Source organism: Mobula hypostoma, chromosome 1, assembly GCF_963921235.1.
Source record: "Mobula hypostoma chromosome 1, sMobHyp1.1, whole genome shotgun sequence".
In the NCBI taxonomy this organism is placed as follows: domain Eukaryota; kingdom Metazoa; phylum Chordata; class Chondrichthyes; order Myliobatiformes; family Myliobatidae; genus Mobula; species Mobula hypostoma.
This window is the reverse complement of record NC_086097.1, coordinates 109,624,670-109,652,047: the sequence shown is the minus strand read 5'-3', so window position 1 is coordinate 109,652,047 and position 27,378 is coordinate 109,624,670. Positions and strand designations below refer to the sequence as shown.

At 43.2% G+C, this 27,378-nt stretch overlaps 1 protein-coding gene across 2 annotated transcripts in view; it reads left to right on the top strand.

Annotated features, from left to right (window-relative positions):
- The window catches only part of itprid1 (ITPR interacting domain containing 1), a 163,385-nt gene that overhangs the window by 16,187 nt on the left and 119,820 nt on the right, over window positions 1-27,378 (top strand). For both annotated transcript variants that reach the window (XM_063034430.1, XM_063034350.1), the window contains 3 exons: window positions 2,868-3,038; window positions 19,632-19,680; window positions 23,868-23,911. In XM_063034430.1, coding sequence (XP_062890500.1) covers window positions 2,954-3,038; window positions 19,632-19,680; window positions 23,868-23,911 — 178 coding nt within the window. In that variant the 5' untranslated portion in view covers window positions 2,868-2,953. The remainder of the gene's footprint in view (window positions 1-2,867; window positions 3,039-19,631; window positions 19,681-23,867; window positions 23,912-27,378) is intronic.

Below are 27,378 nucleotides of genomic sequence, written 5' to 3'. Positions count from 1 at the left end.
ATCCGCGAGTTGTCGCTGTGCTTCGGCAAGGTAGAGGTCAGTACGCCAGACTACAACAGCACCTCCCTTATTTTCTTTGTACTCTTTCAACCTTATTTACATCCTTCCTGTAGGTAGATGATCAAATCTGTATACAATACTCCAAATTAGGCCTCATTAATGTTGTATACAACTTCAGCATAACATCTCATCTCCTGCACTTAATACATTGATTTATGAAGACCAGTGTTCCAAAACCCTTCTTTATGACCCTGTCAACCTATGATGCCATTTTCAATGATTTATGGACCTGTATTCCCAGATCCCTTTGTTCTACTGCACTCGTCAGTGCCCTACCATTCATTGTATAAGACCCACCCTGGCTGGTCCTACCAAAGTGCAACATCTCGCACTTGGCTGCATTAATTCCATCTGCCATTTTTTAGCCTATTCTTCCAGCTGGTCGAGAGGGTGCAGTCCACTGCAACTCATGATAGTAGTCCTTGCAGTGCACTGCACCCTCAATCTTGATGTCATCCACATACTTGCTGATATAGTTTACCCCATTATCATGCAGATCATTCCTGCAGAAGATAAACAATGATGGAACCAGCACTGATCCCTGCAGCACTCCACTCATCATAGGCTTCCAGTCAAAGAAGCAACCATCTACTACCATTCTCTGTCCTCTCCCACAAGACGAACATCTATTCCAACTTACTACCTCATATTGAATGCCGAATGACAACTTTCTTGAGGAACCTCCCGGGACCTTGCCTAATACATTGCTAAAGTCCATGTAGACTACATCCACTGCCTTGCCTTCATCAACGTTCCTCCTAATTTCATCAAAAAAACTCTATGGGACTGGTTAAACATGAAGCCACACTGACTATCTTTGTCTATATAAATTTTCATATATCTGGTCCCTTAGAATACCTTAGAATAACTTTCTCACTCTTGATGTCAGGCTCACCGGCCTATAATTTCCTGGTTTATTTTCTTAAACACCTGTATCTGGATTAATTGAACAGCTAAATGAATTGCTGATCAACATGTAAAACAGTTGAGACTCTGATATACTCTGTAGGAATGGTTCGCTTAACCGTTATGTGTTGTGTCATATGTTGTAGGTGATCATAGTCTAGTGGCAAATTTTTCTGCAGAAGTGGTTTGCCATTCCCTTCTTTTGGGCAGTGTCTTACAAGACAGGTGACCCCAGCCATTATCAATACTCTACAGAGATTGTCTGCCTGGTATCAGTCTGCTCCCGTGGCTTCTGATCGGGGGACTAAGCAGGTGCTTCACCTTGCCCAAGGGTCTCCCACAGGTTGGCGGAGGTAAGGTCTTACTCCACTTTTGGTAGCGATATATCTCCACCCTGCCACCCAAGAATGGTTAGGTGTTTTAAATTGGATCTAGTTTAATCTCAACAATTGACTACTAACAAAAATGTCATCCTTCCAACAAATAATGAATGCACATAGATTTTCTAAACCATCAGAGGAATGCAAAATAGTGACACCCAAAAAGCAGTTATTTGTAAAGGGGCAAAGGTGCAGGAATATTACTCAGAAAGTGTTGTCAATAATGGGGAAATTATTAATCAAGTGAATATATATTGAGTGTTACAGTGTTAACCCTCTATGTATTCAGAGTCAGAACTCTAAGTAACAAGAAAGAAGAGCCAAATCAACAATAACATCACCAAGATCAAACCAAAATTATTGCTCAATTTCATTTATCCATCCAGGAACAGGTTTAATCATACTTCGTCACAAAGGATTCTGAAACTGCTGGAAATCTTGAGCAACACACACAAAATGCTGGAGGAGTTTAGCAGGTGACGCAGCATCAGTGGAGAGGAATAAACAGTCGATGACCTTTCATCAGGGCTGGAAAGGATGGGGGCAGAAGCTAGCATAAGAAAGTGGGGAGAGAGGAAAGATTACAAGCTGGCAGGTGATAGGTGAGACCAGGTGAGGGGCAAGGTCTTAGTATTTGTACTTCTGCAGAATGAAAACATTTGTATGAGTTACATGCTCTAGGTACTAGAGTCTAGAATATGGACTATGTAGTTGTTCAGTAAAAGCATCAAGTGGTGGAGTATGTAGTGGAAGACAGCAAGAACTTCGTAATTGGTTTAGAGTAGTGATGTTGAACATTTTGTGACATGTGCAATGTACATTGTTAATCATTATCACACCAGTGTCTTTTTTAATGTCTCAGGAGTGCAGTGAATGGACTGATTAAAACTGATTGCTGTAATTTATCATGTGATAGAAGGTACCTGTCATGCAGCAAGAAGATGCTTGATCATGTGTATAAAGGAAGGAGATTTTGCCATTGATGGAGTGAACTCTTTGGACTGGATTTGTATGTAGTGCCAAGGATCATAAACTGGTGTAGTCATAGTGTCAAATCAGTATAATGAATGTGAAAGCATTGTTTTGTTCTCTCTTGAGAAATGTGTTTTTGAATTGATCAAGCATGCTTTGCTTTCAAACTGTAGTCATGACAGAGTTGTATCAAGGGCAACTGAAAGCTAATTCATTTGCTGCTATGAACAGCAGAAAGGACATGAGAAATGTGTTTACGTGAACAGTGTACACTGTTCTTATATAATAAAGTAATCTTCTTGAATATAGTGGTGGAATCAGAACCAGATTGCAATACACCCCCATTTTACAACTAATAGGGACAACTTGCAAAATGGGCTATTGTTAATTGACTCTATAGAGATACTGTTTCTTCCATAAAATACAAAAATGGGTATAATTCATTGACATGATTAATGTGATCAGAAAATAGTTCCAAAACTAGTTTTGACCCCTCTTTTGATCAGATTGACTTATGAGGAATTGAACCATATATATTATGCTTTTCAGCCAGTGGAATCAAAGGCCCGTCTATTACTGGAAGATTGAAAACCATCACCAACCTACACAAGCCTAAAGAAGTGAATTGAATATTGATGAGGAAGGCAAGAATGGTAATGGATCAAAGTACATCAGGAGAGGCAGAGAAACATCCCCTTCTCCATCGTCATGCAACAGGTGGTAAGTGCTGTGGTATAATGGAGTAAATTTAAAAATGAATACATTATAATAACAGGTTACCAATAAGGACATATTAATAACCTACACCAATAATAATGTGGAAATCAGTTAAGCTCCAGCTACTTGGCAGTGTCGTGCATTTGGCACAGCTTTCTGGAATTAACATAGAATTGAATTCTTACACATTCAAAATGAATTATCAAAGATGAGTTGTGTTTAGACAAGATTTTATGGAACTAGAGGAAAGAACTGTATTTGATAAATTTTCCATCAACTTTCCAATTCATTTGTTTAATCCTAAAAATATTCAAATTACCAGATTCATGATCTTTCAAGGTCTCCCTTCCAACTACGAAAACAAATTGAAATATGTAATTACAGGGATATTTAACAGATCACAAAAAAAAACTTACTCTTTTTTTCCTTCACTTTCAAGTACTTTTCACTATCCTAACTGGTGCATTCTGGGTAAATTTCAATGAGCATCACCCAACTTGTTGAAAATTGAGAAGAAGGCTGGTGAATACAGGACTGAAGGTGATATATTTGAATGCACACTGTATACAAAATAAGATAGATGATCTTGTAGCACAATTAGAAATTGGCAGGTATGACACTGAGTATCACAGGGTCATGGATGGAAGAAGATGGGAGCTTAACATCCAAGAATACAAAGTTCGAAGTAAAATTCATTATCAGAGTACATACATGTCATCACATACAACACTGAGATTCTTTTCTGCGGGCCTACTTAAGCAAATCTATAGAACAGTTACTGTAAACAGGATCAGCAGAAAACAAACTGTAAATGCAAAAGTAAATAAATAGCAATAAATAAAGGATATGAAGTAACAGGGTAAAGAGTCCTTAAAATGAGACCATTGATTGTGGAAACACCAGAAGTAGGATGACTGTAGTTATTCTTGTTCAAGAGCCTGATAGTTAAGGGATAGTAAATGTACTTGAACCTGGTAGTGCCAGTCCTGAGGTACTTGTACCTTCTATCTGATGGCAGTAGCGACAAAAGAGCTTTGCCTGGTTGGTGAGGATCTTTGATGATTGATGCTGCTTTCTTACAGCAATGTTTCATGTAGATGTGCTCAATGGTTGGGTGGGTTTTACCCATGATGAATGAATCCACTACCTTTTGTAGGATTTTCCACTCAAAGGCATTGGTGTTCCCATAACAGGCTGTAATGCAGCCTGTCAGCACACTTTCCACCACGTATCTGTAGAAGTTTGGCAAGGTTTTTGAGGCCATGCCAAATCTCCATAGACTCCTGAGGAAGTAGAGGTGCTGCCATACTCTCCTTACAATTATATTTACATGGTGGTCCAGGACAGATCCTCTGAGCGAGTGACACCTGGAATTTAAAGTTACTGACCCTCTCCACCTCTGATCCGCCAATGATTACTGGCTCATGGACCTCTGGCTCCCCTCTCCTGAAGTCTACAATCAGCTCCTTGGTTTTATTGACACTGAGTGAGAGGTTGTTGTTATTACACCACCTAGCCAAATTTTCAGCCTCCCTCCTGTGTGCTGATTCATCACCACCTTTGACACAGCCTACAACAGTAGTGTCATCAGCAACAGTGGTGTATATGGAGTTGAAACTGTACTTGGCCACACAATCATTGGTGTAAAGCAAGTAGAGCAGGGGGCTAAGTACACACATCTGCACTGCTCCTGCGCTGATGGAGATTGTGGAGATGTTTTTGCCAATCCAAACTGACTGGCGTCTACAAGTGAGAAAAGCCAGAATCCAATTGCACAAGGGGATATTGAGGTCTCAATCTTTGAGTTTACTGACTAGTTTTGAGGGGATGATGGTATTAAAAGCTGAGCTGCAATCGAAAAAGAACATCCTGATGTATGCATCTTTGCTGTCCAGATGTTCTAGGGTTGTGTGAAGAGCCAATGAGAAGGCATCTGCTGTAGACCTGTTGCTTCAGTAGGTGAATTGAAGTGGATCCAAGTTGCCATTCAGACATGAGCTGATATGCTTGAACACCAGCCTGAAACTACTTCACCACTGTGGACGTAGGTGCCACTGGGAATACACATCGTAACAAAAGAACAAGCAGATGGGCAGAGGAAGTCAGGTGGCTCTGTTGATAAAAAATGAAATCAAATTTCAACAGACCACCTCAACTGCTGTACTCAATATATTGATAGATGAAGGCCAATGTGCCAAAAGCTTTCTTAATAACCCTGTCTAGCTGTGATACTGCCTTCAGCGTATTACGGGTCCATATTTCCAGATCCCTCAGCCCTACTGCTCACTTTGTAAGCTCTACCTCACACTCATCCGCATTAAATTCCATCTGCAATTTTTCAATCCAAAAATTACTACCCTGAGATTCATTTTCTTGCTGGTATTCATATGAAATACAAAGAAACACGGTAGAATCAATGTAAAAACTACATAGAAACAAAAATGGACAAACAACCAATGCACAAAAGATGACAAACTGTGCAAATACAATAAGATAAAATAGTAATAGTAATAATAATAACTAAATAAGTAATAAATAATACTGAGAACATGATTTGTAGAGTCCTTGAAAGTGTGCCCATAGATTGTGGAATCAATTCAGTGTTGAGGTGAGTGAAGTTGTCCACTCTAGTTGAGGAGTCTGATGGTTGAAGGGTAATAACCTTTCCTGAACGTGGTGGTGTGGAACCTAAGGCTCCTGTATCTCCTTTGCAATGGCAGCAGTGAGAAGAGAGCATGGCCAGGATGGTGGGCGTACTGGAGAAGGATGCTGCTTCCTTACGGCAGAGCTCCTTGTACACGTGTCTCAACGGTGGGGACGGCTTTCCCGTGATGGACTGGGCTGTACGATATCCACTGCTTCTTCCAGGTTTTGCTGTTCATGGGAATTAGTGTTTCCATACCAGGCCATGATGCATCCAGTCAGGATACTCTCCACTGTGCAACTACAGAAATTCATTAAAGTTTTAGATGACATGCTGAATCTGTACAAACTTCTAAGAAAGTAAAGGCACTGCCTTATCTTCCTTGAAATGGCACTTCTGTACTTGTCCAGAACAGATCCTGTGAAATGATAATGCTGAGGAAGTTAGGTTACAGACCCTTTTCACCTCTGATCCCCTGATCAAGACTGGTTCATGGACCTCTGGTTTCCTCCTCCTGTAGTCAATAACCAGCTTCTTGGTTTTACTGACATTGAGTGAGAGGTTGTGGCACCATCTGGCTGAATGGTGTCACAGCAACAACAACATCTAACTCAACGTTGCTCAGCTGAAGAGCTGATTATTGACTACAGGAGGAGGAAACTGTGCCTACCTATTCTAACCCCATTTATACATTAATCCCAGGGGTTCCCAACCTGGAGTCCACAGACAGCTTGCTTAATGATATTGCCTCATGGCATAAAAAAGGCTGGGAACCCCTGCTCTCTGCCTTGCTCATTCAAGTCCCTGTCCAAATACCTTTTCGATATTCTAACCGTTTCTGCCTCTATCACCTCAACCTGCAGCTCATTCAATTAGTCCTAGTTTGAAAATGTACCTTTCAGACTCACTGCCATCCTCCTCCCTATCACTTCAAACCTTTGCCCTCTAGTTGCAGACAGCCATACTATTTGGAAACAAACAGTACCTACCTAGCCCATCTATGCCTCTCATTAATTTACATACAGTACCTCTAACATTGCATCTTACAGCCTCGTCTGATCCAGGCAAAACAAACCCAGTTAGATTAGATTAGATTAGATTAGATTATGAGGACACGCAGTCCTCTCTTATTGTCATTTAGTAACGCATGCATTAAGAAATGATACAATGTTCCTCCAGAATGATATCACAGAGACACAAGACAAACAAGACTGAAAAACTGACAAAGACCACATAATTATAACATATAGTTATAACAGTGCAAAGCAATACTGTGATTTAATAAGAACAGACCATGGGCAAGGTAAAAAAAAGTCTCAAAGTCTCTCGAAAGTCCCATCATCTCATGCAGACGGAGGAGGAAGGTAAACCCTCCCTGCCATGAACTTCCAGCGCCGCAAACTTGCCAATGCACCCAACCACAGCTGACTCTTGAGTCCGTCCAAAAACTTCAAGCCTCCGACCAGCCCTCCGACACCAAGCATTGAGCACCATCTCTGCCGAGCGCTTCGACCCCGGCCCCAGCAACAGGCAATAGGCAAAGCCAAGGATTTGGGGCCTTCCCCTCTGGAGATTCTCGATCGCATAGTAGCAGCGGCAGCGAAGCGGGCATTTCAGAAGTTTCTCCAGGTGTTCCTCTGTGCTTCTCACGTCTGTCTCCATCAAATCAGGATTGCGCATGGCATCCTACTTACAAATACAATATCATTTTGGACCGGCCGCGCGCGCTGCGTCGCACCGCCATCTTCTCCTCTCCTTTTTATCCGCTCTCTGTTGTAATTCAATCTAGGAAGTATTCTGAGAATATAGAACAGTACAGCAGAGGAACAAGCACTTTGCCCATAATATTGTACTGTACTCATTAAATTAATAATTAAATGCCTAACTGAACTAACCCCTTCATATTCCTCTATTTTCTGCACAGCCATTTCCTATCTAAGAGCTCCTTAAGAGTCTATTTTGTATCTGCCTCTACCACCACCCTTGGCAGTGCATTCCAGACACCTACCCTCGCTGTGTTTATAACATAAAATTAAAGATTTGCCCTGCATATCTTTTTTGAACTTTCTTCCCTCACCTTAAATACATGGCCTCTAACATTAGATATTGCAGCCCTGGGAAAAAAGGTGCTACCTGTATACTCCATCTATGTCTCTCCTAATCTTATAAATCTCTGGAAATAATTTGGAAAATGTGTAAACAGACATGTACACCCCCATCCTACTTATAAGCCAATGTGGGCAAAATTCCAGACCACAACACACAGAGCTTGCCACAAAACCAATCAGTGACGAGATGCCCTTCTTACATCACAATTGAGTTTCTATAATGACGTCCAATCAGCTAATTGATAAATATATAAAGGCCAAGCATTCGGAGGTCTCTCCACAAATGAACAGCACTGATGATGCATCTTCATATGGTGATGAAGCGTTTGCAAGTGTACTGCCAGGATTGGAAAACAACTCAACACAACCATTACAAACCTCCGTCAGATCTCACTTCACCCTATGTTGAAGCAGGAAAAACAACTCAAATTTGTCTAACCTCTTCAGAATGCACATGCCCACTAATTCAGGCAGGATCCTGTTAAACCTCTTCTGCACCCTTTCCCATCCTTGTTATAACAAGGTGACCAAAATTCAACGCGGTACTCCAGGTGCAACGCAACTAAAATTTTATAAAGCTGCGACATAACATCAAGTCTGTTGTGAATCTTTTCTGCATCCCCACTAACTTAAGCACAGCTTTCTTACAGCATCATCAGAAGAAGAGCTGGCACTGTTCCATGTATTCCACAGAAAGATCAGTGTAGTTTGGGCCTGTGCAAGTGCAGTGTGCCATTAACCACACCTTTGAACTGGAAAAGCTAAGTGAGTGACGTTAAAGGGGAATTTGTTTTATATGAGGACAAGTTTACACAGGCAAATGACTGTTGAGCTGGAAAACTGATACCAAGTGATCATCAACTGCAAAACAGGGATAAATCATTTAAGAAAACACAATTTATATGAACTAATCAGAAACAATTGTTTGTGCATACTGGTGTATGCCCAAAAGAAGCCAAAAATGCTTATATTTGTGACACTTATGCTCCCTGGCATGTAGACAGTTTCCAGTTCCTTAATCCTAACTAGTTCATTTTTACCTTGGATGTACAATCAGTTCTAGTCCAGCTGCACTGGGGTGGGGTGAGGATGACACATTGGAGTTATGCCTCATTTGCTTAAGCAAATATTCTAAAGTCTATTTCAAACCTGTGAAAACTACGTTATTGTTTTTCCTCTACTTACAATAATAGATGGAACTTTTCCAGGTGTGTACATCCTTTCCGCTATTTCGGATGTGCAGCTGATGGAACAAGTGATGCCACTTTGTTATGTTTGTGAAGACCTCAGCTATGTTCGATAGTTTTTTTTTCCTGAAGGCTTTTTTACCCTTAGGTTTTAGCCTTTTGTGCAAACCACTTCATGAATCCAGCTTCTGAATCATCTCTTTAAACCGTTTCAACCGATTGATCTCTTTCCAGTTCGGTTTAACTCCAAATGTTCCCAGCAAAATATTGAGGGTTTATGTATAGGAATTATATTGTATAATGAAATATTATGGAACTAAATTATTATGTATTCATAGGATGCGAGGTAACATTTCATGGTTAAGTAAAATCAAAATAATAATGCAAATATGAAAATCAAGAACAAAAAGGCAGTTCAGTTGTAAGCAACACACACAAAATGCTGGAGGAACTCAGCAGACTGGGCAGCATCTATGGAAATGGATAGATAGTCGATGCTTCCAACTGAGAGCCTTCTTCAGAGCTGAGAAGGAAGGGGGAAGATACCAGAATAAAAAGATTGGGGGAAGGGGAAGGAGGCTAGCTGGAAGGTGATAGGTGAAGCCAGGTGGGTGGGAAAGGTCAAGCGCTGGAGAAGGAATCCAATAGGAGAGGAGAGTGGACCATAGGAGAAAAGGAAGGAGGAGGGGACCCAGGGGAAAGTGATAGGCAGGTGAAAAGTAGTCAAAGGTCAACGCGTGGAGAAGAGGAAGAGGGGAGGGAAGGAAGGAATTTTTTTTTAACAGAAGGAGAATTTGATATTCATGCCATCAGGATGGCAGCCATCCATACAGAATACAAGATGTTGTGCCTCCACGCTGAGGGTGGCCTCAGTGTGACGCAAGTGGAGGCCATGGTGCAATATGTCAGAATGGGAATAGGAATCAGAATAATTTATTTATTTCAGGCAACATACATCAAAGTTGCTGGTGAACGCAGCAGGCCAGGCAGCATCTATAGGAAGAGGCGCAGTCGACGTTTCAGGCCGAGACCCTTCGTCAGGACTAACTGAAGGAAGAGTGAGTAAGGGATTTGAAAGCTGGAGGGGGAGGGGGAGATGCAAAATGATAGGAGAAGACAGGAGGGGGAGGGATGGAGCCGAGAGCTGGACAGGTGATAGGCAGAAGGGGATACGAGAGGATCATGGGACAGGAGGTCCGGGAAGAAAGACGGGGGGGGGTGACCCAGAGGATGGGCAAGAGGTATATTCAGAGGGACAGAGGGAGAAAAAGGAGAGTGAGAGAAAGAATGTGTGCATTAAAAAGAGTAACAGATGGGGTACGAGGGGGAGGTGGGGCCTAGCGGAAGTTAGAGAAGTCAATGTTCATGCCATCAGGTTGGAGGCTACCCAGACGGAATATAAGGTGTTGTTCCTCCAACCTGAGTGTGGCTTCATCTTTACAGTAGAGGAGGCCGTGGATAGACATGTCAGAATGGGAATAGACATTCTGACATTCTGACATGTCTATCCACGGCCTCCTCTACTGTAAAGATGAAGCCACACTCAGGTTGGAGGAACAACACCTTATATTCCGTCTGGGTAGCCTCCAACCTGATGGCATGAACATTGACTTCTCTAACTTCCGCTAGGCCCCACCTCCCCCTCGTACCCCATCTGTTACTCTTTTTAATGCACACATTCTTTCTCTCACTCTCCTTTTTCTCCCTCTGTCCCTCTGAATATACCTCTTGCCCATCCTCTGGGTCACCCCCCCCCCGTCTTTCTTCCCGGACCTCCTGTCCCATGATCCTCTCGTATCCCCTTCTGCCTATCACCTGTCCAGCTCTCGGCTCCATCCCTCCCCCTCCTGTCTTCTCCTATCATTTTGCATCTCCCCCTCCCCCTCCAGCTTTCAAATCCCTTACTCACTCTTCCTTCAGTTAGTCCTGACGAAGGGTCTCGGCCTGAAACGTCGACTGCGCCTCTTCCTATAGATGCTGCCTGGCCTGCTGCGTTCACCAGCAACTTTGATGTATGTTGCTTGAATTTCCAGCATCTGCAGAATTCCTGTTGTTTGAATTTATTTATTTCATTTACTTGCTAATTTTGCATGCAAAGGCAAAGTTAATCTTTGAAATTTAATGAAAGACGATGTAAGGACTGCTATGATAAAGTTCATCATACAAAGGATGACAAATATATTAAGGATTCTGCCAGAGTCCTGATGAATTCTATTTACAATATCTGTTGAAGGACAGGGCAATGTTAAAGAAGGAGTTCATTCTAATTCATTGGTTAGAACACATTTAGAGTACAGTATTGTATACAGGATGGATATGGTAGCAATGGAGAAACAGCCAGTGAAATTACCGGCTGGTTGACAGAAATTGAGGGCAGTCATTATAAGGAGAGAGGAAATAGGCTGGGTTTATTCTCATTGAAAGGTGGCAGGCTGATGGCAACCTTATAGATATTTTCAAATTATGAAAGGCAAAGATGGGATAGACGGTCAGAAACTTCCCTCAGGACAGAGGACACTAGGACTAAAAGGCACAGACTTAAGGCAAGAGTGGAGAAATTTAAAGCATATCTGAGGGATAAATTTTTCCACACAGAGGGTGAAATGAGAGAGAGTAGTGGAGACAAATGTTATTACATTTAATAGTCCTGAAGCAACTGGAAACATCCACTGTTAATTCATTTCCATAGATGCCATCTGACCTGCTAAGTTCCTCCAGCATTTTGTTGTTACATTAAAAACACATCGGATAAGAAAGCAATAGAGGGCTAAAATAGGTAAGTTAGGTTAGAGTAGATAAGCATGTGGTTTTGTGAAAGACAAAGGTACAAGAAACGTGGTATTGATGTTAAGGATACTACCAGAATGAGCAATTGGAGTGCAAAAAGATTTGTTTGTTTGTTTTATCGACTACACAAAAACATTTGATAAAGTGAAGCACAATAAGTTATTTGAAATATTACAGGAAACTCTAGACCTAGATTCAAAAGACCTCCGCCTAATCAGATATCTGTACTGGGAACAAACTACCGCTGTAAGAATAGATGGAGAAGTGAGTCAAGTTATGAAAATCAAGAGAGGTGTTAGACAAGTGTATGTTTTCTCCCCTGACTTGTTTAATGCGTACAGTGAGACAATATTACAAAGAATAAGACATCTTGGGAATCAAAGTTGGCGGTGAAAACATCAATAATTTAAGATATGCGGATGACACTGTGTTAATTGCAAGTATGGAGGAAGAACTACAAAACTTAATTGATATAGTTGTTGAAGAAAGTTCAAAAATGGGTCTATCTGTCAATTGCAAAAAAGACAGAATGTATGGTGATATCCAAAAAGAAGGAGAACCCTATCTGCAGGCTGAAACTAAATGGGGAAGACATAAAACAAGTACAGGTACAGAACTTTTGCTGCTTAGGAAGCTGGGTGACATCAGATGGCAGATGCGACATGGACATCAAAAGAACAATAGGGATGGCAAAAGACACCTTTACGAGAATAAAGTGTATACTGACCAACACTAAACTAGGCATGACAATCTGCCTCAGAGTACTGAAACGTTACGTTTATCCAGTTATGTTATATGGCTCAAAATGTTGGACAATATCCAGTAACATGAGGAAAAGAATTGAAGCAGCAGAGATGTGGTTTTTGAGGAGGATGCAAAGAATATCATGGACGAAATAAATATCTAATGAGGATGTCATGAACAGAACAAACACAAAAAGAGAAATAATGAATGACATCATGAAAAGGCAACGTAACTTCATTGGACATGTGATTAGGAAAGAGGAGTTAGAATGCACGGTAATTATGGAAAAGGTGGAAGGGAAGAAAGCAAGAGGAAGGCAAAGACAAAAGATGATGGAGACAACAGCCAGAGAACTGGAAATGAATACAAATGAATTGATCCACGACACGAAACCGGAGTGTGTGGGCCATGGCAGTCAAAGCTCAAACTGGGCACAGCACCTGATGATGATGAGATAAGCATCGTGATTGGTGTGGATGAGATGCACAATAAAGTACATTCTATGCTCTGTATTTGTGCTGTACATTTCTATAACCAATTGGCTTACTTAAATTTGTAAATACATAAAAACTCTGTACTGCTTTCCCATTAGACACAGGAGCAGAATAAGGCCACTCAGCCCACTAAGTCTGCCCTGCTAGTCCGTCATGGCTGACTTATTATCCCTCTCAACTCCATTCTCCTGCCTTCTCCCTATAGTCTTTGATGCCTTTACTAATCAAGAACCTATCGCACTCCACTTTAAATATGCCCAATGACATAGCTTCCATTTCTGCCTGGGGCAAAGAATTCTACAGATCCACCATCCTCAGGCTAGGAAAAATTCCTCCTCATCTGTTCTAAAGGATTATCCTTTGATTCTGAAACGGTACCCTTTGGTCTTGGACTCCCCCACCATAGGAACCAAGCTCTCTACTTCCACTCGATGTCGGCCTTTCAATATTCAACAGGTTTCAACGAAATCCCCTCTCATTCTTCTAAACTCAAGCGAGTACAGGCCCACCGGACCATTCAACATTTCACATTCCCAGGATCATTCTTGACCCTCTCTACCATACCAGCACATCCTTTGTTAGATAAGAGGCCCAAAACTGCTCACAATATTCCAAGTGCTTATAATGTTTCAGCATTACGTGCTTTTATATTCTAGTCCTCTTGAAATTTTGCCTTCCTTACCACCAACTCAACCTGCAAGTTAATCTTTATTTCCCCATTTGGAGAAATAGCTAATACTGTGGCCGGCATTTGGGCCATAATGACAGACGAGAAAGCTTGTTAAACACACCAACTGCTTTATTGTGATAAATACTAAAAGGACCAGGCACCATGACCCAGAGAGAGAACCTAACCAGTCTCATACACGTTGTTCCCCACTGCGATGCGCAGCCTCCTCTTCCCTTGCATAGCTGCACAGTCACCGGTGACCGTAGCCAACCGGACCAGTGTCGTTGTCCACCCAGGTGGGGATGGCTGGTCCGTGCTGGGGAGAACACCGGGACAGATGGTAGTGATGGTTGACCCCGTGTCCACCAACATACGGCACCTGATGTTCTTCACCACGCAGGCAGTCCACGTGTAAGCCTTGCTCTTCACCCAAACGGCCCACCCGGAGGGGTTCTGCTGCTCCTGGGCTGTGGCGTGATGCCAGGGCGGGGTAGTCCTGGGCCAAATGCAGACATCCCACCTCTCCCGGGAGTTCCGGGAGTCTCCTGCATTCGATAGCGGCTCCCTGATGCCCGCAAATCGTATACAATATCCCGGAAATCAATTTTTTAGAGAGGGAGAGAGAGGGAAAGAAAGAAAGAAAGAAAATGAATGAATCCTGCTTGATCTCTCTTTGTGCTAAGTAGACCTATCAGTTTTTCTCTGTAGGCGGGTTTTACAGTCGACCTCTCTCTCTCTTCCATAGTCCATCAGTTCAGTTACTGCCGTCCGTAATGACGCTGAAATGATCCGAACAACTGTCGGTGAAGTACCCTGGTGAAGACATTCCCAAGGCTGGCAGTGACAACCGGACTACGCGAGGCTGTCCTATACGGACAGGGCGCGTTGGCGTCTTAAAGGGGGTTAGAGCAGGATTTAAATTGGAGAGAAATTCCAAAGTCATCCGCTAAGACATCTTTGAAAACACGCTCGCAGTAAGCAAATTCTTCGGGATTTTTGTCCTGAAACACTTTCACTTACTGGTACATCGAAGCCCGTGATGGGCTGGGTTTAAGCGCAGCCGTTTTCAGAAGAAAAAACGATTTTAATGAATACCCGGCCCCCACTAAGGTCTTGTCATTAGGACAGCGAACTCTTTACCTGTGCTGCGCACTTTATATGCATTTTGAATTACACTTTATTAAATAATATGGTAATATATTGTTTTATGTGGTGTGCGTGATGTATGTATTGTGGCTACACCGTGGTCCGGACAGAGATTGTTTCGTTTGTGGGCAATCAGCCAGATGACAATAAACTTGAACTTGAAGATACGGAACTTCTAAATCACTCATTTAAAATCCCCCATTTCGATGTAAGAAAATAAGTTCTGATCCCGACTATTGCAGGCAATGTGTGTGTGTGTGACTACTGATGTATATACGATCAGTCGTTAAGTGGCGCACACCTGTAATAAGGATACACCTTATGCTTTTATTTCTTCAAGGGACCACAACATATTAAGGAGGCTAAGCGCAGGGAAGGCTGCTCAAGTATTTCACAGTTTTTTTCAGCAGAAAACCAAAGTCTGACAGAGAAGGTCACTAGAGCTGCGGTGTACTTTACATCTTCCATCGTTGAGCATAAGCTGCCATTCCAGCTGTGTAAGCACACAGGAAAGCTATTCAGGAAAATGTTTTCTGATTCAGAAATAGCTAAAAACTATGCCTGCTCATCAACCAAGGCAGCTGTGAACATGGCACATTAAGACAGAATTCAGAAGTGAGCTGTCTCACAGAACACTTGTGAATCTGATGTCTTGCAAAATTAACAAATTCATTGACACAGACTGCTATGAGGTTGAGGCTTCTGGTTGAGACCTCCCTGAAATGAAGTTGAGATCTCCCTAAAATGAGTTTTTGCAGAGTGGGATGTCTGCAAATGACCTGCCTCACCGCACCGGTAGCAGAGATCGTTTCATGGCCTGTGGCGCTAGTCGGACTTGTCTCACGGGCTCCTCCTCGTCACTTTCCTCCTCAGCCTCGGTGACACAAGCCCGGGCTCGCTGGTGGGGGGCGACGCTGAAACACCTTGAGAGGCTAAAATTGCTTCTGCCCTCCCTCTCCGCCTCGTCCAGTGATGATGGTGACGTCAGGCGAACATGCTGCCGAAGGCGCTTTGGCGTCAGCGCCTTTACAAAGGCGTGGAGGGAAAGTTCTTCCTGGGCCGCGGGAGGGAACTGGGGGTAGCCATGCCGAGCACAGTGGCGGAGATCAGCTGCTAGTGCCCCCAGGCTTCCTCCCATACGGCGCCGTCTGCTCCACAGTTCTTCCCTCATTGCTTCCGACATCGGCCTCTGCTCGAAACGCCGCTCCAGCATCACTACGAGGGCCCGTAGTCACGCAGCTCCGCCGGCGTTAGGTCGAGGAGGGCCCACAGGGCATCTCGTTCCAGTGCCGGGGCACGGTGCACCGCTGTCTCGGTGGTCCACCCGTTGTGCCATGCGCCAGGTGAGGTTCCGCTCTGTCCCCCGGGTTGAGGAGCCTGGGTACACTCACTCCGTCGGGGCTCCCTGGGAAGGCACAATGCTTGGTTCCCAGGGCATCTCGTTCCAGTGCCGGGGCACGGTGCACTGCTGTCTCGGTGGGGCTCCACCCGTTGTGCCATGCGGCAAGATTGACTTCCGCCAGGTGAGACTCCAGGTGGCTGGTACCGTTGTATCTGGGGAGCTTCAGGGTGGACACTGAGGTGCTAATCGTCGAGGCCCTTTGATCCTTCTCTTGCACTGGTGGCGTCTGCCATGGTCCCCATCCTCCTATAGCTATGGTGTCTTGGTGCAGGTCACGATGGAGACGAGTGATGCACTCTGCTCTGTCCCCAGGTTGGGGAGCCTGGATACACTCGCTCCGTCGGGGCTCCCTGGGAAGGCACAATGCTCGGATCCCAGGTCCTCCCTCCGGATCTCGTCTGCTTGAGCCCTGCTCGTGGGTACGGGGGGAGGTAGACTGCTCAGTCCCTCGTCTTATTCCCCAGGTTTAAAACACTGTCCGATGTTGTAGCTCTTCAATCTCCCGCATTCCATTCCTGACACCAATGTGGCGAGCATTTGGTCCAGTATGTCAGACAAGGAAACTCGAACCGTTTTATTGTGATAAACACAGAACAGACGGGCACCATGACTGGGAGAGTGAACCCAACCAGTCTCTCCAGACAGGGGAGATGACCATCACACACCCCGGTTACTGTCAGGGTGACCCACAAATACACAAGCGAATAACTGTATAACCCAAGTTAAAATGTAACAATAAATGAAGTGGAACTTCCCATCATGATCCTACAAAAGCATTTTAACACAAGAGCAATAAACAGTGCTGGTTATTAGAGATGCAGCCCCTCCCCCCAAGAGTGGTACAATACTAATTCAAAACACAATCTGCTGCCCAGCAGATGCTGGAAAACTACTTGATTCTATTTAGTAAGTGGGTTAGTTGAAATGATAAAATTCAGTGTTCTGCTGATCATTCCCAACTTCCCCTGATTCTATCATCACACACCCATCTCTCACCTATTCCTCTTATCTCTTCATACTGGCTATCTGCTCTCTACACTCTCAGTCCTAATGCATCCCTTTTAACCTCCGCAGATGCTGCTTAACCCAATAAACTCTCCTGGCAGTTTGTTGTTGTGACAATGCTGATGCAGTGTGCTGGTTGACTTCCTTGGTTGGTTTTCCTCCTCCTCTGGTGTGTTAGTCATGGAGTCATACAGAGCAGAAAAAGGCTCTCGAGTCCAAGTCATCCAGGCCAACTAAGATTCCCATCCAAGCTAGTCCAATTTGTCCATGTTTGACTCATATGCCTCTAAATCTTTCAGATTCTAACCACCCTCTGGGCGAAAGTTTCGGGGTCCTCAGGTTCCTATTAAATCTCTTCCCTCCCAACTTAAACCTATTGATTGCCAACCATGGGAAAAAGAATGTGCGTATTGACCTCATCTATGCCCCTCGTGATCTTATACACTTTTGTAAGTTCACCCTTCGTTCTCGTACGTTCTGATGAGAAAGTCTCAACTGGCCAATTTTCTTCCATAGCTCAGTCCATCGAGCCCAGGAGGTACTTGCGCTTCCCATAAGCGTACTCTGCATTTAATGGCACCTTTCCTATAGCAGTGTGACTAAAACTGAACAGAATATTCCAAATGCATCCACACCAACATTGTACATCTGCAACATAGTATGTTAAATTCTGTACTCAATACCCTGACTGATAAAGGCCAGCATCTCAGAAGCCTTCTTCATCACCCTGTCTACCTCTGGCACCGACTTCCAGGCAACCATGTCTTTGTACTTCTTTGTACTTCTGTTCCAAAACTTTCCCAGAGCCCTACTGTTCACTCTGAAAGTCCTACCTACCCTCATTTGTCTTGCCTGAAATGCAAACAACACAAATTAAACTCCTCTGTTTGCCTTTCTTGGGCTCACTTACCCAGCTGATCGAGATCCTTCTGCAGATCCTGATAACCATCATCACTGTCTATGACATTACTGACTATTGTGTCATCGGCAAACTTACTAACTGGGTTCTTGGTACTAAGGAAAATGCAAATTCTTTAGCTGCTGTTCTTAAATAGTTGTTGATCCTGTTTTGATGTCATCACCATGCATTGCATCAGTGTAGCTATGTTTCCTACTGTGAGAATTCAGCCATTATAAATCACAGATTTGGACCACTTCACTAGAATGTAGGAAAATGAGGGGAGAGGTCTACAAAATTATGAGGGGTGTAGATAGGTTAAATGCAAGCGGGCTTTTTCCACTGAAGTTGGGTGAGACCAGAACTAGAGGTCACAGATTAAAGGTGAAAAGTGAAATACTTAAGGGTAACTGTATCACTCAGTGGGTAGTGAAAGTGAGGAATAAGCTGCCAGAGAAAGTGGTGGATGCTGGTTCATTTTCAGATTTTAAGAGAAGTTTAAGAGGCATCATTGACGCTGCGAGGGATTGTTCAATGTGGAGAGCCATGATCGCCCAAGTGTGTAAAGCACAAGGCACATGAAGAAGAGAAGTTTGAGTAAGTGAGTGAATGTGAGGGGTATGGAGGGCTATGGTCCAGGTGTGAGTGATGGGACCAGGCTGAACAACGGATTCGATGTGACAAACAGCCTGTTGCTGTGCCCTAGTGCTCTGTGACTCTGTGACTGAGATCCCATCGTTAAACCCTGGAGTGTCTAGACAGATTTGGTTATGGCAAACATGAGAAAGTCTGCAGATTCTGGAAACCCAGAGAAACACACACAAGATGCTGGAGGAACGCAGCGGCTCGGCCAGCATCTATGGAAATGAATTGATAGTCGATGTTTCAGGCCAAGATCCTTCTTCAGGACTGAGAAGGAAGGGAGAAGATGCCACAATAAAAAGATTGGGGGAGGGGAAGGAGGCTGGCTGGAAGATTTTTCCCAATAGCATTCCTTCCTCTCTAGGGTGACAGCAAGTTCGCATACTGCCTTGTGGCTCGACTGAGCAGGCTTCATGTCCTCGTCCTGAAGATTCGCAAGGTTAACCCCAGTGTGAGGACAAGTGGATGGTAACTTGGGCTGAATGAAGCAGGTGCTTGATGATTAGCATAGACTCAGTGGACCATAAGGCTATTTTTTGTGTTGTGTGATTCTGTTGCTCCAGGTAAGATGTCATTATTTCACAAGCTTTATTTTCTCCCCCTTAGACATTTTGTATTTTAATTTTTTTCTAAAGCTCGGTAGTTATGTTTTAATAATGGCCGCTGCTACTTCACAGTCAAATACATGTGGCTGGAGTTCTCCTTATCTCCCTTTGATCGGACTGCTAATAAATTAGGTTGGGGCAATGCTGGAGGAAGCTCTCAAATTATTATTCATGTAGTTAAATGTAGCCATAGAAGACTGGATGAGATCAGAAGAATTGAATTGAACGGTATTTTCAATCTGTACCTATCGTGTGCTCCCATAGGGGACTACAAGCAACAGAGTATTCAAGATTGGCTCAACAGTAATTACACGTGAGTAATCATTTCCTACCACTAAAAATCTCTTTATGCAAAAATACCAGTGAGAACCATCTTCTACTTGTTCTTTCCAAACCTTCCCATGATGATAATGGGGAAGCTGCTCCTGAAACCCCACTGAGGCACAGCTAGAGTCCAGGGTATTAGGGTGGACCATGCTTCATGGCGGCTGGCGGTTCCAAGTGGATCCACACTGCTGTTTGATGTAGCTCAGCTTTCCTGTGTAGAAGGAAATAATGGAACATACAGAAGATCAGGTTCTGGCCCATCTCATATTTGCTCTGTCTCCGGGATTGGGTTAGATTAAGTATAAGTGGTTTCTTTTATCTTTACTTTAGTTATCTTGCATTGAGTTAAATATGCTGTTCAATGGATGCATTTTTATTCTCACTTTTTCTTTCTGAATAATTAAAATGTGCTTCAACTTTTGTTCAACAAATCTAATCAGAAACATTCAGAAATGGTCTTTGAGGAAAAGGCCTTTGACAGCATGCATTACCAACAACGATCGGGTTGTCTGGGGCATAGCATCAGGATCCAGTAACTCAGGATCCATCATTACTCATACACCATTCTTCTTTGTGGGACGGACATAATAACAAGCCCTTGGTAGACCTGGTAAAGGAGAAAAAGTTATGCTAGGGTGGGGTCTAGCACATTTAGCTTAACACTGTTTTCAGCCTGTATAATACAGGGTTACAGAATTGAACATACATGAATTGCTATTTGGTGCCCTCTACTTCCTTTCTATTGTACTGTAATGCTGCCACAAGCAAACGCATTTCATGACTTATGTCAGTGACAATAAACCTGATTCTGATTCTGTGCGCAATAACTGTAAACAAAATATCTTTCTTACACTTCCCAACACAGTACCCATTTCATTATGCATCAAAGTCTGTCCTTTCAACAGAATTCCTATATGACCTCTTTCTCTGCAGAACTAGGAACTGTGCTGTCTTTGATCTTTGCATTTTAAGCATGAGACTGGAATTAGAAGGAAGTGTGATTGGATGAGGAGCACACTGTGTATCGAGGGCTCATCAGTAATAGCATCTCTTCCATCAATGCAGGTGCACTTCAGGAATGCCTAGTGCTACCATCTCTATACTCATGGATGTATGGCTAGGCACAACTCCTTCTATAAATTTGCCAGTGTCAGCACTGCTGCACACAAAATCTCAGAAGGCAACAGGGGTTAGATATATCAGCTGGTTGAGTGGTGTCACGACAACAACCTTGCACTCAGTCAGCAAGATGAGGGAATTGATTGTGGACTTCAGGAAGGAGAAGGTGGGAAAACACACACCCGTCCTCCTTGAGGAGTCAGCGGTGGAAAAAGTGAGCTGTTTCGAGTCCCTAGTTGTCAACATCTCAAAGGATCAACCCTAGGCCCGGAACATTAACGCAGTCATGAAGAAGGCATGCCAGTCTGAGGATAGTTGGTATGTCAGCAAAGACTAGCAAATTTCTACAGATGTATCATGGAGAGCATTCTGACCAGTTGCATCACGGCGAGGGTGTGGATGCAGCAATGTGCGAGGGGATGGAGGGGGTCGTAGACTCTGCTATTACGGGCAGAACTCTCCCCACTGTCAAGGATAGCTTCAAAAGGTGGTGCTCCAAGATGTTCTGCATCCACCATCAGGGATTCTAACCATCCAGGGCATGTCCTCTTCTCATTATTGCCATCGGGGAGGAGGTAGGGGAGGGGAAGGTCCAGACTCAGTGTTTTAAGAAGAACAACTTTCTCTTCACCATCATATTTCTGAATTGTTCGTGAACCCAAGAATACCTCACTCCCTCACTATTCCTCTTTTGGTTTAAGACGGAGCTGATGAAGCTCAGTGCTGACTTGCTGGCAGCAAACACAACCATTAACTACTTTATTGATCACACTTTTTCTCAAACATGATCACTGCAATCAATAGCCTGTAACTTCCTTTTTGGAGTCGAGCTTTTGAACAGTCTGTATCACCTGGCATTTTTGTAGAGTGAACTGAACCCTCGAAGGTGCAGCGTGGTGGGTATGGGCCAAATCAAGGTGGTGAGACCTGGGCCAAGAGTGGGGAATGAGCCAATGCTTGGCCATTGCTGGAGCGGACTTGGAGGCAATTCGAAGCAGTCAAACCGAGACAAAGTAGAGTCGAGATGGCGGGGCCTGGTTTTGAGAGTGAGGAACGACCCACTGTTTGGCCAATTAAAGCACCAGGCCCGACTGGAAAGGTTAGGTACAGGCTGAATCAAGACAACAGGGCCAGCACCAAAAGCATATCAAGGCAGCAGGGCCCACAACTAAGAGTGAGGAATTATCGGAGGTTTAGACAGTTTAAGCACTGGACCTTATTGAAAAGGTCACGTTGTTGGGGCTGGAGGCGAGGGACGGGTTGGTGTTCAGCTCGCTGCTCAGCAAGGTTTACTCATCTCTGCACTGAACTGAGGCTGTGGCCTGCGACTATTGGGCTCTTGGATCGGCCATAATTGTCCTTGTGGCTGTGAACTCACTTTCATGAACATCAGTTCTGAATGTTATTTGCTTGCTTTTTATTATTGGTATGATTTGTTCTTCTTTCTGCACTTTGGGTCTTTGGGTCTTTCTTTTTTTCAATGGATTAAACTGGTTTTCTTTGTTTTGTTGAGCCCTGTAAGGAGATGAATCTCAAGGTTGTATATAGTATAGACACGTTGATAATAAATGTACTTTGAACTTTTTATTTCCTTTTTTATTTATTTGTAACTTATAGTAACTTTCAAGGTTCAAGTTCAAACTAAATTTATTATCAAAAACACGTACATGTCACCATATATGAGATTCATTTTCTTGTGGGCTTTCACAGCAGAACAAAGAAATACAATATAATCAATGAAAAACTACATACAAACACTGACAAACAGCCAATGTGCAAAAGAGTATAAGCTGTGCAAATATAAATTAATAATAAATAAATAATACTGTGGCCATGAGTTGCAGGATGCTTGGAAGTGAGTCCATCGGTCATGGAATCAGTTTGGATATTGATGCTGGTTTAGGAGTGTGATGGCTGAGGAGTAAGAACTGTGGTGTGAGTCCTGAGGCTCCTGTACCTCCTTCCCGATGGCAGCAGCGAGAAGAGAGCTTGTTCTGGATGATGGGTGGGAGTGGGTTAGGTCCATGATTACGGACACAGCTTTCCTGTGGCAGTCACACCTTGTTAATATGCTCAATGATGTGGAGGGCTTCGCCTGCGATGGACTGGACTGTATCCACCACATTTGTAGGATTTTTTTGTTCTTAGGCGTTGGTGTTTCCATACCAGGCTATTATACAATCGGTCAGGACACTCTCCCCTGTAATCTGTAGATGACATGCCTAATCTACGCAAAGTAGGGGCACTGCCTCACATTTATTGGTATTAAGCAAGTAGAGCAGGATGATAAGCACACAGCTTTGTAGTGTACATGCACTGATGATGATTATGGAGGAAAGGCTGTCGTCAATCCATACTGACTGGGGTCTGCAAATGAGGAAGTCAAGGATCCAGTTGCATAAGGAGATATCGAGGCCTAGGTCTTGGAGCTTAGTGAATAGTTTCTAGGAGATGATAGCGTTGAATGCGGAGCTGTAATCTATGAAGAGCATCCTGATAAATGCATCTTCACTTTCCAGATTTCCAGAGCTGAGTCAAGAGGAATGAAATGGCATGTGCTGTTGACCTGTTGTGACTGTAGGCATACTGGAGCAATCCAAGTGCTGCACTCTATTGCTGTCACAAACAGCAAATTTCATGGCATATGTCAGTGATAATGTACCTGATTCTGATTTTAAGCTTATGATATGATTTCTTAATTTTTCCAAATGTCCCCTACTTTATGTGGGAGTTTGCATTCCTAGAAAATGGCCTATGTCATGGCTTTTTATAATGTGAAGCCATGTCATCTGTGTTACGGCAAGAAACTGGAGTCAAAAATAAAATTTATTTATGTTTCCTCACTTGCTTTTTTACCTCTTCTCACATAAATTCCATGAAAATCAATCTTGTGGATCTTTTGAGTGGTGATTCTATAAGGGGTGAACTTCTGTACCCCGAATATCCATAACTCAGTGGCTGCCTGCAAAATGTATTGTGTGTGGTTGTGGTTTTGGGTTTCCTGGTTAGGTGTGGGAGCATTTTGTAAGTATAAAATGTGCTTTTTTTTTACAGATCTCTTGTATATGAAGACAGGCCTCCGAGCCCACAGGAAGAAGGTAATGACAGTAAACCTTAGAATTACCATTGAGGGTGTTTCATTGTTAGTGCTGTTGTTACATAATTTTAATCACATTTGTAAAACACAGTTCTTCATACCAGCCTCCTTTATTGCAAGTCAAATTTGCCTTTCATAGCAAGACTAACATAAAACAGATACTCTCTTGAGATAAAATGTAAGTTTCCTATAGCATTGTATTTGAAGTATCAGGAATGGAGAAAACCAGAAAGTAGGGAAGTCCTCATTGTACTCGTGTACGGTATTGCTAAAATGATCTTTTCCTGTCTTGAGACAGTTATTGGCAAATTATTTGATCCTTGGAAAGAACGCTTCAGACCAAGTCTGGTCTTCCTTCAACATGCAGAATGAATAACAACCAGGAGCAGTAATCACAGACTTACTTGTTCAACTTTTGACTGGAGTTGGAACCAATAAAGACAACTGATTGAAATAAAACACATGCACGACAAGATAAACACAATGCAAGCAAGTGTTCATATAGCAGCCCTGTGGAAACGTAGCTAAAAAGATCCATTTTGAATAGAAAAGAAAAGCTTTTTCACTGCATGAAGGAGGTGCCACAGTAGCATAGCTGTTAGAGCGATGCTATTGCAGCTCAGGGCGTTCCGGAGTTTGGAATTTAACTCCAGCACCATCTGTAAAGAGTTTGTACATTCTTCCCATGACTGCATGGGTTTCCAACAGGTGACCAGTTTCATCCCGCAGTCCAAAGACGTACTGGTTCGTAGGTTAATTGGTCAATGTAAATTGTCCTGTGGTTAGGCTGGTATTAAATGGATGGATAGCTGGTCAGCATGGCTTGTTGAGCCAGAAGGGCCTACTCCATGCTGTATCTCAAAAGAAAGTAAAATAAAATAAAAACTACATAGCAATGCTTCATTTATGAAGCACTACCGATTTGTAATGCAATGCACTATTACTGCATGCATTGGCTAACAATGTGTTTTAGAAGTAGATCATAAATTTGGAGTAACTAGAATCCCTGTCTATAGCTGCATTCTGCCCTTTTTCTCCCAATATCTCAGAGCTCTGTTGTGGGAGTTCAACTGGTCACATGGGTACTTTTAGCAACTCAGTGAATTTTTCAGTTTCAAAACCAAGATCTGCATTCCACCCAGCAAATATAAAAACCTCTGAGCTTGACATTTGTAATATAGTGAATACAGTGACATTGCAAAACAATTGCTTATAGAGTGAAAATGTTTTGTCAGCCAGTTTCTAAAAAAATATCTTGAGATAGATAAGTGAAAGTTTAGTCAAAACAGATGCATTAAGTACCCTGAAGGATGAGAAAGGAAGAGAGTCAGAGCGAGAATTCCATGAGGTAAGGATTCAGCAGCATTAGGTGAAACTATTAAAATCAGGGTTGTGTAGTTGGTCAGGATTGGAAGGAAAGGTTTCTGGGTGCTGTAAGGAATTATAAAGACCATGAAAGTATCTGGAAATGTTCCTCTGAAGCACGTTGGTAAACATTCCCACTTCCCATCTGAGATGTACCCATCATGTACATGCAGAGTCGCTTTCTGAGATTGTCCCATTTCTTTAAGAGTTATGCAATGGAACTTCTGAAAGCAGCACATCTCCTGCTCACTCACAGGAGAAAGGCCATGAACTCCCTTCCCTGTGAGGCCAAGATACTTAAACTGTAGATAAAAATATGAGCTGTAATTTTCTGACATCTATACTCGTGAAATATGTTCTCACAGTGAAAACTGATTGACATACAAGCTCGTACACTGCCTATTTATTCAAAATGCAGTTAAATGTCAGTCATACCTGTGGATCTGGAGTTATCTACAGGTCAGACAGGCTAAGGATGGCAGATTTCTACCCTAATTTTTTTTTAATGAAAATCCAGTCATGTTGTGATTATTTATCTGAGTGCCTTATTTACGTACTTGAATTTAACTTCTCCAGCAGCCATCAGGAGATTTATGTCTCTAGAGCAATTGAACTCTGGCAAGACCAGCATATTAACCATTATGTTATCTGTGCTGATGAGTGTGTACATTTATATTAATCAAGGATGATTACTTCCTGTACCATATCACTATGTTCTCTAGTACAGAGTAAAAACATTTCCTTTTCTTCAAAATTGCTGGTGAACGCAGCAGGCCAAGCAGCATCTCTAGGAAGAGGTACAGTCGACGTTTCAGGCCGAGACCCTTCGTCAGGACTAACTGAAGGAAGAGTGAGTAAGGGATTTGAAAGCTGGAGGGGGAGGGGGAGATGCAAAATGATAGGAGAAGACAGGAGGGGGAGGGATGGAGCCGAGAGTTGGACCGGTGATAGGCAGAAGGGGATACGAGAGGATCATGGGACAGGAGGTCCGGGAAGAAAGACGGGGAGGGGGGGGTGACCCAGAGGATGGGCAAGAGGTATATTCAGAGAGACAGAGGGAGAAAAAGGAGAGTGAGAGAAAGAATGTGTGCATAAAAATGAGTACAGATGGGGTACGAGGGAGAGGTGGGGCCTAGCGGAAGTTAGAGAAGTCAATGTTCATGCCATCAGGTTGGAGGCTACCCAGACGGAATACAAGGCGCTGTTCCTCCAACAGGTGAAGTGATGCCTCACCTGGAAGGACTGTTTGGGGCTCTTGCCCATCCTCTGGGTCACCCCCCCCCCCGTCTTTCTTCCCGGACCTCCTGTCCCATGATCCTCTCGTATCCCCTTTTGCCTATCACCTGTCCAGCTCTCGGCTCTATCCCTCCCTCTCCTGTCTTCTCCTATCATTTTGCATCTCCCCCTCCCCCTCCAGCTTTCAAATCCCTTACTCACTCTTCCTTCAGTTAGTCTTGACGAAGGGTCTCGGCCTGAAACGTTGACTGTACCTCTTCCTAGAGATGCTGCTTGGCCTGCTGCATTCACCAGCAACTTTGATGTGTGTTGCTTGAATTTCCAGCATCTGCAGAATTCCTGTTGTTTTCCTTTTCTTCTGTTTTTTCTCTTTAATTCCATTAAAGCATATAGCTTAATAAGGAAGCAAAAGTACTCAGCAAATGGAGTAGCAATGGATGAAAAGAATGTGAGTAGGGAAGGATGGTGGTCAGCATGTTTTGGTTACTTCAGGCTGAGAAACAATAGAGCCAGGGAGGATAACTAGGAGCACATTACAATGGTCAAGTCCTAAGGTAGCAAAAGGTAGAGCAACAACGAAAGTTAAAACAAGAGGTGAACTTCTGCAGGTGCTGATGCTGTGGAAGAAGAAAAGGGCAGAGCAGAAATGGCACTGATAAATTGTTCTGAACTTTTAAAGTTCAGGACTGTGAAGAGTAGAGGTCTTTTCAGATAATTGCCTGGAAAATGGATGTGGTTGCCAACTGCAGAGCAGAATTTTAAATAATGCTGATGTTAGTCTTGAAGTAAGTTTCTGCTTGCTGATATTAGACAGGCAGATCGACTAATTAAAACTGTTAGGGAGTCAAAAGGGAAATTGCTACGGGT